The 15,716-nt window shown below is 41.9% G+C and overlaps 1 protein-coding gene across 1 annotated transcript in view; it reads right to left on the reverse strand.

Moving 5' to 3' along the window:
- Nucleotides 1-1,548: 1,548 nt before the first annotated feature.
- ptprt (protein tyrosine phosphatase receptor type T) overlaps nt 1,549-15,716 on the reverse strand; it is a gene marked incomplete at both ends in the record, with an annotated part of 296,589 nt that continues 282,421 nt past the window's right edge. Inside the window, 7 exons of the mRNA XM_080545458.1 lie at nt 1,549-1,602; nt 3,170-3,305; nt 7,312-7,475; nt 8,471-8,596; nt 9,736-9,867; nt 11,992-12,165; nt 14,820-14,969. Coding sequence (XP_080401584.1) covers nt 1,549-1,602; nt 3,170-3,305; nt 7,312-7,475; nt 8,471-8,596; nt 9,736-9,867; nt 11,992-12,165; nt 14,820-14,969 — 936 coding nt within the window. The remainder of the gene's footprint in view (nt 1,603-3,169; nt 3,306-7,311; nt 7,476-8,470; nt 8,597-9,735; nt 9,868-11,991; nt 12,166-14,819; nt 14,970-15,716) is intronic.

The following is a 15,716-nucleotide window of genomic DNA, read 5'->3' on the forward strand; positions in this document are numbered from 1 at the left end:
ATGTTTCAGCGTTGTTGAGAGTCACAACACAAACTCGCTAGTCAAGCCAAAATACTGCAACGCAATGGATTCGGTGAGTAATCCCCACTGCTACCTAGTTAACTAATAACACTACTTTACATTGTTAGCAGGCTCACAAAACGAGCTGCGATAGTTGACTAGCGATGTGTCTAGCGATTTTCAACAAAGCGGAAATGTATTCACATTTTTTGAAAGAAAAGTCAGATCATTACATCAGATCCCGATATGCCAGACCAAAGCAATAGAACGTGTCACAAATGTTCTCCAAACCCTATGGACACTGGGAGACACTGGGAGAATGGTTCCAGGACGTGTTGCGGAGGTGGTTCGCTGAACCATGCTCACTTTGAAGAGTAACCCCTGAAGACTTGTGTTAGCTCACAAAGCTAATACCTACAGGAAGCTTTAGCTCAATGGGCTATCACTGCTCAATAGGCTGTCAAGGTCGCTTATAGATAACCTAGTCATCACAAAATGTGTTGTGCCAGTAGGTTGAGGAAGGGACAGAGGTGCAGAACAGGAATTCTAACCACAACCTGAGATTGGTCAATGGTATGGGTCACCACTGTGTTTGACATGGTCGCGGCACATATCTATAGAACCTTACCTCTGGCTGATATGTATTGTCATTTTGGTTCAACCCTTATCACAGAGTGTGAATATGGCACTATAAATCAACTCATTTGCAACAGCTCCTATACACTGCTATATAGTTTGGAGGTAAAAGCAGAGCAGAATACAAAGCAAATGACATACAGTAACACATGAAAGCTGGAGAATAGAGTTCTACCAGTCTGCAGATCAAATGCTAACAAAAGCATATACTAATTTCAAAGGTTCTCTTTTCTTTAATGAAGCAAACCACAGAATGGTCTGGATTTATGATTATCTGCACACATGGGCTAGCAGAAGGATGAAACCATGCCACAATACTAAAAGAAACCAATCATCTCCTGGTGTGTCTGAGAAAATGTATGCTTTAACACATGAATGTAGAAATGCTAATATCTGCCATTTCTAATCAGTTGTTTACACAGGATGGTTATCAATATTCATTAAGAATAGCTGCAAAGCCCGGGAACATTCAAATCTTCCCAACTTTGTCTTTCTGTACAACTATGTACAGATTTTTGTTTTTCTGTTTGTTAGTCTGATTGTGGTTGTGTCTTTACATAGAGGGAATAACATTCAAGGCATATATCTAAAAAGGAAAAAGGTACTGTACAAGATTCACATCACAGTCCCAGATGGACATCGAAGAAAGAGAAGGAAAGTGGTGTTTTAAGGTGTTTCATTTCATTTTTTTTTCTTTTCTATACAAGCAAAAGGTTGTCCCAGTCAGTCTTGCAGAAGTGCACACATAACCCCAGTATGGAGGGTGGTTTTCTTCTGTACAGAGTGTGTGTGTGTGTGTGTGTGTACGTTGTCTCATTTCAAACACACACATAAGCCTGGAGGGTTGGCCGTTTCTGCAGTGTGTCTGCAACTGTGTCCCGCTGATGCCATGCAAGAGGCAGCATGGCTCTCTCAGAACGAGCTTAGGGCCTCCAGGGCAACTTCATAGCAGAACTTGTACTGTTCCTGGAAAAGTAGAAGCAAGAACAAGGGCAACTGAAGTCAGTCACTGGCTCAAGTGTAAGTACAGCCTCTATGCTTGACACTTTCCTTGAAGGTTGAACATTTAAAACGAATTTCCAACAACATCCTTAACACTAGAACAGCCATGGGGCCTGTGAGTAAAGAAAAAGTTATATCTTTGCACTCGATCAAATTTCAGGACCCTCCTTTCATGGCTTTTCCTAGATATGTGCGTTCTACCACCCAGTATCCTTACATTTTCAAGGTTTCAGGATAAGCTAATATAAAGCTGTTTTTCTGTTTTTCTGTGTAGGAAGCAGGCCAATTTACAAGCGGCCAACTAGTGGTCGTTCTGTGTAAATAGCAGCTTGAGCATTGTAAAGAGGCGGCTCTTTTAGTAGGTAAGAACTAAAGGCGGCTAGTGTTAAGCATTCTGAACAAATTCATTAAAGTGTTTCAAAATCTTCAAAGCAACTTCTGATTGTGTTTCTCTTAAAATGTGTTGTAATTCTCAGTGAGCAGCTGTGGCCATCCTGGGATGGTTCTCATTTCTGAGGCTATGTCACAGTCAGATATCCGCCTGAGGACATCCGGAAATTAGCAGCAATTACTTTGTGTGTGCGTGTGTGTGTGGATTGATGGGTGCATGAGTGTATACAGTATATGAGAATGTGTATGTGTGTGTGTATGTGAGTGTGTGCGTGTGTGTGTGTGTGTCTGAGAGTGTGGGTGTGTGTATGCTGCTTTTTGCCGATAGTATTCTAGGCCCTTGTAAGATGTAGACTATAAAGAGACATGCTAATCAGACCAACCATTTGGAACTGGTTTTCAACATTCTGTAACGGTGAGTGATCAAGAAGAACTATCAACCCAATTAAGATAATGATGCTTTATATCCTGCTTCAGACTGGGTGATAGATCTTATATCCTGCTTCAGACTGGGTGATAGATCTTATATCCTGCTTCAGACTGGGTGATAGATCTTATATCCTGCTTCAGACTGGGTGATAGATCTTATATCCTGCTTCAGACTGGGTGATAGATCTTATATCCTGCTTCAGACTGGGTGATAGATCTTATATCCTGCTTCAGACTGGGTGATAGATCTTATATCCTGCTTCAGACTGGGTGATAGATCTTATATCCTGCTTCAGACTGGGTGATAGATCTTATATCCTGCTTCAGACTGGGTGATAGATCTTGTATCCTGCTTCAGACTGGGTGATAGATCTTATATCCTGCTTCAGACTGGGTGATAGATCTTATATCCTGCTTCAGACTGGGTGATAGATCTTATATCCTGCTTCAGACTGGGTGATAGATCTTATATCCTGCTTCAGACTGGGTGATAGATCTTGGGGTAAAACACTAGAAGAGCTGATGTCAAACTCAGTTCTTGCCTCACACACAGCTGGACCCAGAGCATGGACTGCTCTGCTGTCCATTACACCAAGTCAAATATTCCTTGAACACAGAAGTTGTCACTGTCCTTTTATTTCCTTTACACCCTCCTCAGCCCTCCTACATAACAGCATATCTAGATAGCGGTCACGACCACCAAGAAACTCACCATGGTCTCCACCATATTAGACTTGTTATTCCTCAGGGTTTTGACGGTGTGGAACACGTCTACGATGTTCTGCTGCTGGATCATCTCACTGATGCTGCAGATGGCGCAGAAGGTTCCGCTCCTTCCACCACCAGTCCTACAGGGGGAGATGGAGGAAGGGAAAGAGGGAGAGAGAGAAGGAAAGGGAGAAAGTCATTAGTCTGGCAGTATCCTATGCGCTGTTCACAACATGTGCCAAAACGTATCCTCATCTCACTTTTCCAGGAAGTAAACGTAAGCTTATCATTAGGATACTGTATACAGTATAGGAGGCTTGTATGCAAAAGTAATTCTATTTTGGGACCACATCATTGGTGGACTGATTATTATATACATTTGATTGTTGAGTACATTTCTCTTTGTCTTCCATCACAAGGGCCACTTTTCATTATCTTTACTAATCTAAAGTATCAATAATGTTTAATCATCATTGATGAAATATCTGATATACAGTGGGCTTTGATGTGGTTTGAGGCATGCCATGAAGCTTGTGACAGGGTCTGGTGTTTGGTCCCCAGGTCGTCAAGGTAATTAAAATAAAATAAAAATGTAAGTGCAGATTGTAAGCTTTCAAATGATATGCCATGCATGAAATCTGAAAATAGTTGAAGAGGATGCTTATTTGCTTGCTTATTTTCATGTTGGTACACCTCAAACCAAATACCAGAGGAAATCGCTCTGAATCAAAACAGACGCGTTTGCTACCATCGCATTGCAAAGAACTGCTATCTAACTGCATGTTTAACACATCACAACATGCTGATAGAACATGAACACGCTAAAAACACATAACTACACATACAGTGGCTATAAAAAGTCAACACACCCCTTCATTTTGTTCACATTTCAAATAAAATCAAATCAAGTTTTATTTGTTTAGTGCATTTCTCACAAGATGCGACTCAATTTGTGACACCACATTTGTGACACCAACTAGTGTTTTCATCAACCAGTTGATCAAAAAGTCATTTGTCATTTTTTTACATTCTCAAACTTCAAATGATGTGCCATACATTGAAATCGGAAAATAATTGAAGACGACAAGCATATTCAAACACAGAATGGGAGAAAAGTGACTCGAATGAAACCACAGGAACAAACGCTGCTAACAGCTAGCGGCTAACAATGGCACATTGCTACGAACGTCTAACTGCATTTTATAACATCACAACATGCTGATAGAACATCAACATGCTAAAAACACATAACTACACATAATTAGATGATTAGTCCTTGCTTTCGAACACGTCCCAAAACGAAAGTATGTTTACAAGTAAAGTCACCCTTACCAGTAGCCTATGGCAAACGAGAACAGTGAATCCAATCCACACATTTTATAAGTATTTAGTGATCGTTGTGTTGTTTATTATATCAAGTGGGTACTTTATTTATTTTTTTTCTGAGTGGGGCAGTCCCACTCATATTTTTCTTTATAATTCCATAGAGATAGTAGATTAAAACACATTTAAAAAATGTGTTCATGATTTGACGATTCCTGACTCTTTCACCAGACCCTATTACAATTGTGCTTGTACTTCTCTTCATTGAAAAACAATAGGCATGTGAGTAGGGGCATGGAATCCCCTGTGCAATCTTCAACTGCACAATTTAGCATTCGACAGTCAGACCATTACTGGGGAAAATAGCCTCTAATAATTCTCTAACTGCTTGGTTTCCACTAGAACCCATCTGTTGCATAACACATGATGGAGAGGATGGAGCGGATGGGGGTATTGGGATAAAAAGGGGTATGGTTGACCACTCATTCAAAACCAGCCTCAGCGCAATCTTCTAAACTAGTTACTGAAGAAAATCATATTCTTGAAGGGGACGAATTGTCTCCTCTATGCTCCTAGACCTGCCACTCAAACATATTGCTTTGAATCATCTTCATGTCATCCGACTAATGTAGCTAGCAAAATAATAATACACTGGTGTATTAATGTAACACCAGCTCGGTTCATCAGATTCTCATCTTCTTGACAATGAAGAGAAAATTATGTATTTGTTCAGCTATTGATTTCCCAATAATGTTTCTATTTATGTTGTAGGTTTAATCCATAAACTCAATAGCCATGGCTGATTAAATGTTGTAGCACCCCTGGCTGTGAAACCAATCATAAATCAACATCAGTCTTCTGTCAAAATATCATTAAAGAGGAGCACTTTCTCTCATTAGAGGCATTGTAAAGGTAGACTTATATTAACTGGAACGTGAAAGGACACCTCGTACTCCTCAGACCAGGGCATCTTTATTTATTTATTTATTTTAAAAATGTCTGAGTGGTGCAGTCCCACTCACATTTTTTTTTCATTTTATTGACAGATACAGTAGAGATTTAGACAGGAAGGACGGGTGAGAGAGAAAGGAGGGATGACAAGCAGGATATGTCCCCGGCCGGAATCAAACCGGGGACCCTGCGGTTACTTGGTCAACGCTTAACCCGCTACGCCACCTAAGCGCCCAGACCAGGGCATCTTTATTGAGCCCAAAAAACGGAATGTTGTGCATGTAGCATCGAGCTAATGTGCAATTCAACTGTACCATTGCCACAAATAACATAGTATAATAATATTTGCCTTATTTTATGTTCAGAAGATTACAGAGTTTGTATCTCATACTAAACAGACATGGAAATACAAACCCAGGTCTCCCGCACATCAAACCCAAGCAAGCTAAAATTAGACCAAGAAGACCGTGGCGGGAGGGCAGCATTTTTGGGATTACGAGTCTCAGGAAGTGTTCCAAACCACCTCCGATACACACAACTACTAAGCAATGTCTCGCTACTTCATTCATCCAAGACACTACTACTTCATTCGTCGTGAGCAGTACGAGAAATCAATGGCCTGCTGATTGAACGAGCGTCAATGAACTGTTTCAGAGGCTGTTTGGTTAGTTTGGTATTTTGGGAGGCGGGGAGACAAATCACACAGTAGACTAATCAGCATTGTGTTATTACTGGGGCCGTTCCCTGAAATCATTCTCTCCTATGGATTTTTCCCTCCCTGGTCTCCTTCATTATAAGCTTCATTTACTTCGGATTTGATGGGGCTCGTTGCTGTTACTCCAACATGGAGTAGTGATAGGGGAGCTCTAAAGGTTCTTCCTGTAAAGCACGTTGTATTGAGTGTGTGTATGAAATGTGCTATATTCATATGAATACGTTTGATTTGATTTGATTTGATTTGATTTGACTTGTTCCATGAAATGAAAATAGTCAACACACATTCATTTGGACTTGGAGTCCAAAGACGCTAATGCTGATATGAAAGTGTGATACTGTCATGACCTAATGTTTTTCAAAAACGTACTTATCATACTAAATACACTAATACTACGGGGGAAATGGGGAGGGGGGGACTTCCATAGGCCTATGACCTTTCTGAACATACAGCACAGTATGTTAAATGTCACAAGAAGTCTTGAGTACAACAGCCTCAACCTCAGTAGAACAGCATGACTGAGCACTGCGTCATCCGTGCGCTGTGATGGGACATTTGTGGGCCGAGGCTGTTCGTCTGGTTGAGAGATCTGTGGGGCTTGAGCGAGCCCTATGCTGTAGCAAGCACATGTACACCACAGGCACACACACACTGCGCCGAACCTGGAGCGATGATGCTCTCACACTCGCTTTGTCACAGACGCTTAACAATTAATCTTTTAAAGTGGATCTCATCTTTCCCGTGTATGACAGACCGTGGACCTCATGGATTTGTCTTGTTTTGTTTGAGTCACTATCATTTCTGCATGGCTGTTTTAGAGGCTATTTCTCACGACAGAAATAACTGTAGACCCTCTGTGTGTCCTCTAGAGAGGGAGCAGCACTGAGGAGGGTGAGCAACAGTGAACATATTCACACATCCACACAACATCCTCTTTCCTGCTTCTCAGAATATGGCTATATATCACATATCACATATGGCTATATATCAAAAAAAGAATTATATTATTATGCCATCTTTACAATAAAGCTTTGGAATTGTTGAAAAGTGGACAGGTGAGCCTGTGACTGGACTGTGAGGCAACCAAAGACACATTTCCCTTTGACTCTGGACAATAAAGCTACGTGGCTGTTTGAACAGGCTGCTCAGACACTCACAGGCAGTGGACCACCGTGCGTCCGTCCCCTCCGTCGTACTGCTCCTGCCACTTGGCCAGGCGCCGCACCAGCTGCAGGATGGAGCGCTTGGACAAGGGCGTGTCCCGATACGCTGGCCAGCCAATGAACTGGAAGTGTTGCACCAAGCGGTAGCCGTCCTGGGGCTGCAGAAGAGAGAGAGAGAGAGAGAGAGAGAGAGAGAGAGAGAGAGAGAGAGAGAGAGAGAGAGGTCATCATCATTATAATCATCATCATCATTATAATCATCATCATCATCATCAATATAACCGCCATCATCATCATCATCCTTATTATCACCGAACACAGCACAGTAATCTTCCTCATTATCAAAACCATCACCAAAAAAAGGGACCTCGCGAATAAACAACGGGCGTCCAATCTATCTCGTCCATATCCAATCAGAAACCTTAAACCACTCAAGTCACGCGAACACGTTGGCATGAACACAGATTTACTAACCCCCCCCCCCAACTCCAGTTAGAAGCCTCATGTATTCTAATGTATTCCCTATGGAGTCTTGGCTTGCTGTTGCGGGACGGAGCTTCCTTAGCTTCCTCAGCCAACCACTGGCAACCACAACTGAGATATCAGCTGGTTACATGCTGACAGTAGGGAGGGCAGGGTGGGGGGGGTGCTGTCGTACATGAGCCGTGTCATGTGCTTCTGGTGGCGGTGATGGAGCCATTTCATGGTAAATTGGAGACGCCACCCAGACGTCCTTCCCTCACCGCCACGGAGCTAAACCTTGATTAGCTGGCCGGCTAAAGCCTGCCTGTCCCCGCCAGTTAGAGAAGGGGAACCGTGAGCCAGCGAGAGAGGGAAAGGAGAGGAGACGGGTAGCCCCGTGCCACAAACACACACAGATCCACACAACATTACTTTGATGGAGGGGGCGGGGGAAGGGGGGGGGGGCTACACACACCTCCCCCCAGAGTAAATCCCCAGAGAATTCTACAGGTTGTGATCACATCATAACTGATTTTTGTTGCCCTTTTGGACTTTTGGAATAAATTGCCACATTCGTGTTCAACTATTTCTTTTTTTTCACTGCAAAAAATGGAGCCCATGGTCCCCTCTTATAAGACAGTGATGGTGAAGTTACACAAGGTACACCAGGGCGTGACGCAGGTGTACACACCCTCGCCATGTTGCAGATCCTGAAGATGCGGTTGATGATGTCCTCGTCGATGTCTGCCGAGATGAACTCCACCTGGATGGGCCCGTAGCAGCACGAGCTCTTCTCTGGCCAGTACTGCATACACAGCTACGGACGAGGAGAAACACTGGTACTTATTACTTTATTCATGGTTGATTTATACAGATACAAACACATTAATGCAACCGTTCCATGCACTGCAATAGTGTAATAGTACTATAATTCTGAACAATAATAGTACGATCATTCCGAACATTCATCTCCCAGTGTGTGTGTGCGTGCGTGTGTGTGTGTAAATGGCCATCAAGGTTGACTACATACAGTCGTTTCTAGCTCCTGCTACTGGAAAAACAAATGTTTTATTCATATTCACAAACACTTATTGAACATAACATACTACTGCACTCTAGTTTTATAGGTAAACAGGTATGGACCAGGATCAATGATTCCAGATTCATATTATGAACATAAATGGCCATGATATAATACATGTTCGCAGTCAAATATAGTTCATACTTGAGGGAGGGCATGCGAGCACAAAGAGATAAATAATCGCTAATAGCCTGAGGCATAATCCGTTGAATCTCCTGCACCCCCAAGGACAAGCATGAAGCTTTATTGGCCTCCGTGTGTTACACCTATAGGCAAGGTCCATTGTATCCTTCTATCTGTGGGATAATAGTTCAGAATTTCAGTCTGAAGGCCAGCATGAACGTATTGCATTGATATGCTCCGTGTCTAGTTCATTCTAGGTATCTTTTAGAGGACTTTGGCAGCTATGTGTTTGATGGTACGCTACCAAGAACCCAAGGCAGGGAGGACAGACTGAAGCTCTCCAAAGACGCATCCTTCTCTACAGAAAGTGTGTGTGACAGCCAGAGTGTGTGTGTGTGTGTGTGTGTGTGTGTGACAGCCAGAGGAGAGGACGGAGGGATGGAGAGATAGAGACAAGAGGGTTTGAGCCCCCCAAGCAAATCCGACAGAGAGATAGATGATGTCACTGTGTGTGTGTGTGTGTGTGTGTGTGTGTGTGTGTGTGTGTGTGTGTGTGTGTGTGTGCGTGCGTGCGTACGTGTGTGTGTGTGTATGTGTGTGTGTGTATGTGCATGACTTATGTCTGTGAGGGTGTTTGTGTTTGCTTGTGTGTTTTCTGTGTGTGCTTGTGTGTGTCTGTCTGTGTGCCTGTGTGTGTGTGTGCGCATGACATAATATGTCTTGGGGGGAAGGGCGCTACCTACTACACACACCTGTGCTGCGTCCATCTCGTTGAGCATGACTATGGAGGAGCAGTTGTAGTCGAACACCAGCCTCCAGAAGTCTGCCACCGTGTTGGGCAGAGGATGCTGGGTAACGATGAAGGCCGCCGGCTGTTTATGGCTCTGCGAGGGCAAAATCAATAACACACATAACACCTCAAGTTCCTCCTGAAGCCAACAAACAACAGAAGCGCGAGGGGGGCCGTTACACAGACAATAGGCAGTCGTGACTCCCATGCCTAAACACCTCATGGAGGGTAAAGACCCCTCGAGCACTCCCATGCAACACGGATAACCTTGCTTGCTGACGTTGTTGAAATCCCACCCCAGGTCATTATACACTACAAGCAGACAGGCTTAGCCAAGGCCCACTTAAGACAGGCAGGGCCTAGCTTATTCACTAGCACCTCTGTGTGCTTGTTATCCTGGTCCGTCGTCTGTTATTGTCTTATCGGCTCTGGCTAGCGAGCTTATGGGGATCTGTACTGATGTGTGTCTCTCTGGCATGAGACCCTGCCTCTGACAATGCTAGCAGTTAGCCTTCATCACAATGCTAGCAGTTAGCCTTCATCACAATGCTATCCAGTTAGCTTTCATCACAATGCTATCACTTCCTTAACACTAGAACAGCTGTGCCTTTTTTAGAATGGGAAGCTGCTATTTACACACAACGACCACTAGTTGGCCGTCTTGTAAATTAGCCTGCCCTCTACAGAGAAAAACTGCAAAATAGCTTTATACTAGCTTATCCTGATGTGATTTTGAAAATGTAAGGATACTGGGCGGTAGAACGCACATGTCTAGGAAAAGTCATGAAAGGAGGGTCCTGAAACTTGATCGAGTGCAAAGATAAAAAAAAAGAAAAGAAATACTCACAGGGTCAAATGACCTCACCCATGGCTAATAATAATAATAATAACTTTAATTTATATAGTGCCTTTCAAAAAAACCAAGGACGTCTGTGGCTATTCTAGAGTTAAGTGTATGATTGTCATCGGGTAGATTGTGTAGTCTTGTTTATCATATCTTACAGCGTGATCTTACTGTATCGTCTAGAGTAGGGTACTGTGTGCCTTTCTGCTACATTTCGTAACAGTTATCAAATTGCATGTTGAATCACTGGTGGAGGTAGCAATGGGAGGACACATTCATTGTAATGCATGGAATGGCATGAGGAATGGTATCAAACAGCCTCTGTTGGGACTTTGTGACAGCAGCTGGGGAAAGCGGGAACAAGTCAGCAACCGACCAAATGTTCAGACTTTTATTCCGAAAAATGTAAATACATTTTATTGTAGAAAATCAATGACACACACTCGCTAGTCAAGCCAAAATATTGGATTCGGGCTATTGCTAAGAATGTAAAGTAGTGTTATAGTTAACTAGGTAGTAGTGGGGATTACTCAATGAATCCATTGCATTGCAATATTTTGGCTTGACTAGCGAGTATTTACATTTTTCTGAATAAAAGTCTGAACATTTTGATTGGTTGCCGACTTGTTCCCGCTTTCACCAGCTGCTGTCAGATATCACAAGTTGATATGTTCTATGAGACCCAAAGCCATTGGATGTTCAGTGTAAAACATATTGGCTGTTGCTCTTGGTTCTCTGACACCATTCGTCTCAGCCATGATGTGTATATAGATCTGAGAAGAATACGATGCATACTGTAATATATGTAATATAATACTGTAGGTGAGCAATGTAATAGCTCTACCGTGTCCTCTTGCTGGGTGACATGTCCACCAGGGTCGGGGGTCAGCAGCATTTCAATTAAGGAAGTAGGTTCAGGAATTCAGGAATTTAATGATTGCAAATCAGGCATTTATTTTTGATTAATTCTCAACACACCATGAAAGTCTGTCACAAACTGTAGAATATAAACATGAACTAGAAACACTTGTCATTTTTCGGAGACAAATATCACTTATGATTATTAAAAGTATTATTATTATTATTATTAATAATAATAATAATAATAACAATAATAATAATAATAATAATAATAATAATAATAATATTTTGCTGATGTCTGTGTCCCAAAATGACCAGTGTCTCAAAACAATTATGTTTGTGACTTTGGACTTAAGTGTATGAACTGAAAAATATTTTTATTGAGTGAATTGAAATCATATTGACCCAAACCCTGATGTCCACTATATTGCTTAACCTATCCAATCCTTTCAGATCTACACAGATGCCAGGAGGGATCCAGGGGTTTGATTTACAATTGGGCAGGTGACTTACGTCCATGAGGGCAGCGTTGATGTAGTTGCTGGCCTCTCCGTCCACAGAGATGAGGAAAGGCAGGCAGCGGTCCACAGACAGGACGTCCATGCTGCGGTTCTTGTCATGGTTCCTGGGGAGCAAACCCACGCTACAGTCCTCAGGACGCACCCGCGGTGTCACGATGTTCAGAGTCTGGGGGGGGGGGCACATTTTATATTGACTTTACAGTACATTGACTTATTCCGTTATCAGATTGATCTGACGAGAACAATGCCCATGAATCAACATTTCATTCAAAGGAGTACTTTACTACTTTACTCACTCAAACCCAAAACGAATCATCATCTCACTTTTCCAAGAAGTAAATATATTGTATGTTTGTCATTAGGATATCTATGAGACTTGACAGCACAACGTCATTATATATTGGTACCATATCAATGGCAGACTAATGAGAAAGATATTTGGACATTTATGATGATTTTCTTTCATTTATTGGTCAATAATTAGGAAATAAGGCTCATTGGGCAGGTAATTGATTTTCTTTTTATAATAATGACATAACATTCCATATAATGGCACAGCACTGTTGACTAGTAACTAGTGGTGGTGAATGAATAGATAGATAAATAAACACTAAGTGGATATCTCCTGCTACCCTTCTCCTTGTGTTTCTTATTCTAAAACAACCTATTTGAATATGACTTAAGGTGTGCCTTGTATGGCTTAATTAATACAGATTATGTTGCTGTCTGAAATACTGTATATCTGTGAAAACCCAACAGACAGAACTAGAGGGTAAAACAACCTAGAACAAAACACCCATTCCACTAGTCTGCGTCAACACATGTGAATATTAGAGAGCGATAGAGATAGGCATCATACATTATGTACCAGATAACAGATCTGAGAGTTCTGTATTTCAGTAGATGGGATATATTCATCTGAGAGGGAATAGAGAACACACAGAAACCCACTTGGCTACAGACTTCCTACAGCCTCCCCCACGGCAGGTTAAACATCTTCATTCTTGGAAAAGGCAAACATACACAGAGAACATATCCTGCCCGTAAACCCTGCCACACAACCACCATTCTGAGGTTCTGGTTGTTATCAGAATCATCTGATGCAATCAGCAGACCCGTCAGGAGACTCTAAACAATGGATTAGTGGCTTTGTATCAGACAGTTCAATATGTCTAGTACAACCCCCCACATCCTCAAGAAGGTGGGAGAGAAGGAACGTTCACAGAGAAGACATAATAATATAATAATAATACATTAGACTTATATAGCACTTTTCTAGACACTCAAAGACGCTTTACAAACTGAAAAGATAGAGTAGTAATAATAAAAAGACACAACAAGGTTAAGGTAGTGCTGACACGTAGACATACACGTACACACACAACAACATAGAGAAAATGATCTGTGTGCACATGATTGATAATTTCTTAACACATCAATAGGAATGTCAACGTATTACCTGTGAATGTATTTTTTAATACTCTGTGTATTCCTTGCAACTGACTTATCTTTATCCTAAATGTGTTATTACAAATATTACAATACTGCTTTAGATTGTAATCACTTATTGTTTCACATCATTCACTCCTCAAATTATGAAACACAGCATATATGCATATTTCCATGAGAACATTTTAGGAATGATATCTTTATTTCTGGACTATTTCGGGGCATTCACTGCAGTCATTCCTAAAGAAGAGGTGAGACTTCCTCTCAATCACGATTGCGGGCCATTTCAGACAAACCCATTCTCCTGCTCGCAGATCTTTGACTTTAACATTATCTGGAAGGCTAGAGAACATCTGGAAGGTTGAATAACAACTTGAAAAGAGATGTGAAAATGGTGGAAGAAGTTTGAAGGAGCTGTTGTAGAGGTTCTGCCGGTTTGAATTATACTCTGTTCCCCGAATTATCCCCTCTAAGAGGGTTCTGCGATTATCCCTTCCCGGATAAGTGACCAGCTCTGTACAACTGGAAACCAATGCAGCTTGCTCTCTATCCAGTTGAGAGTCAACCATTGGACCGTCAGCACAACAAGCTCTATAACTGAAAACATCCAGGAGTGTTGGCAGTTGGCACTCAAGCCTCGGAATCTGTCCAATTCCGTAAATAACCCTAACAATCACATTATTCCTCCTTGAAATATTATGGCATTGCAATGTGTCTTCAAACCATTACTATTATGATTGAAGTCATCTGTAGTAATCCCTAACCCTAACCCTAAACTAGTCATTATGTGTCTCTCACATTACAACGTTTGCAGGAAAAGTGCTATACAAATAAAAGTTATTATTATTATTATTATTATTATTATTATTAACATTTATGGATCCTTCTTGCGAGGATTGTTATTCATTGCTTTTCTTAGTGTAATAATAACATCCCATCTCTCTGAAGAAGTGTTGGGGTTAGAGGTACGGTTGTTTTCTCTTGCTGGCTCTTTGAACATTAACAAATGTTTTTAGAGATTAGCCAAATTAATAATTCCAAATCATCATTATCAACAGCATTTAGACCCCCCATATCCACTATATACAGCTCTTTGGGGAATGAGAGAGAGAGAGAGAGAGAGAGAGAGGGATGAACCAGCAAAAGAGAAGAGCAAGAAAGAGAGAACAAGAAAGAGAGCGAGAGACAGACAGACAGACAGACAGACAGACAGACAGACAGACATACAGACAGACAGACAAATAGACAAAGAGAGAGAGAGTGTGGCAGAGACAGAAATAAAGGAGACAAAGAGTGATAAAGAAAGAGAGGGAGAGCTGTAGACACAATCATTTCCAAGTGGAGGGAGGGAGGTGGGGCAGAGAGCCTCACCTGAAACTCATCCTTGATTTGGCTGGAGTTGGTCTGTGGGTCCAGTCGGCTGATGTTGTAGTATATGGCTCTGAATTCACAGACTGGGATGGCGGTATTCCCACACAGACACGCCTCCAAGATGGCATCATGGACAAACACGTACTGCTCCTGGATTGGGATACAGTGACATGATCACAGAGATGGCATCATGGACAAACACGTACTGCTCCTGGATTGGGATACAGTGACACGATCACAGAGATGGCATCATGGACAAACACGTACTGCTCCTGGATTGGGATACAGTGACATGATCACAGACAAGGTTACTGCAGCTCATCCCAAAAACACTTGCTTTAGTCCACTTATAGTGTCAACAAAGAGATATATACACATTCATCTGCACTACTTCATATGCACCAGTAAAAAGAAATTGTATAGGCTACAGCAACGCAACACAAAATCATAATTAGTAGTAGTCATTATTGATTTCCCTTAAGTACAATGTCTAGATTGGTTCTGTAAGGCAGGCCCGAGATATTTTAATAGATACTCCTGTATTCAATGATGAATATGAATGCGGATTTCATAGCCTGAAGAGCGCTTTGCATAAATCTGCCGTTTGGAGCATGTAATGTAATATTGTGGGGAGTGAAAGCGGCGAGTGAAAAAAGCCAGCCATGTTGTGGCCTTAAAATGAGATCAAGAGAAACCTGCAGCTCAACCGTTGTGCTTTGTGCTTCATCAAGTAGCTCCATATTAAATCATCTCCAAGAGCCATCACCCCGCCCGATAGAATTATGCATAATTTTACTCAAAAAAAACTCAACAATGCAGAAGGCTTAAGGTTTAGAATGTTAATTGAGGCCCTTCGAGCCGGACGGGGCTAAGTCCACGCTGAGATGACCTCTCCTA

This window comes from Nansenia antarctica, assembly GCF_963989245.1.
Source record: "Nansenia antarctica genome assembly, chromosome: 15".
In the NCBI taxonomy this organism is placed as follows: domain Eukaryota; kingdom Metazoa; phylum Chordata; class Actinopteri; order Argentiniformes; family Microstomatidae; genus Nansenia; species Nansenia antarctica.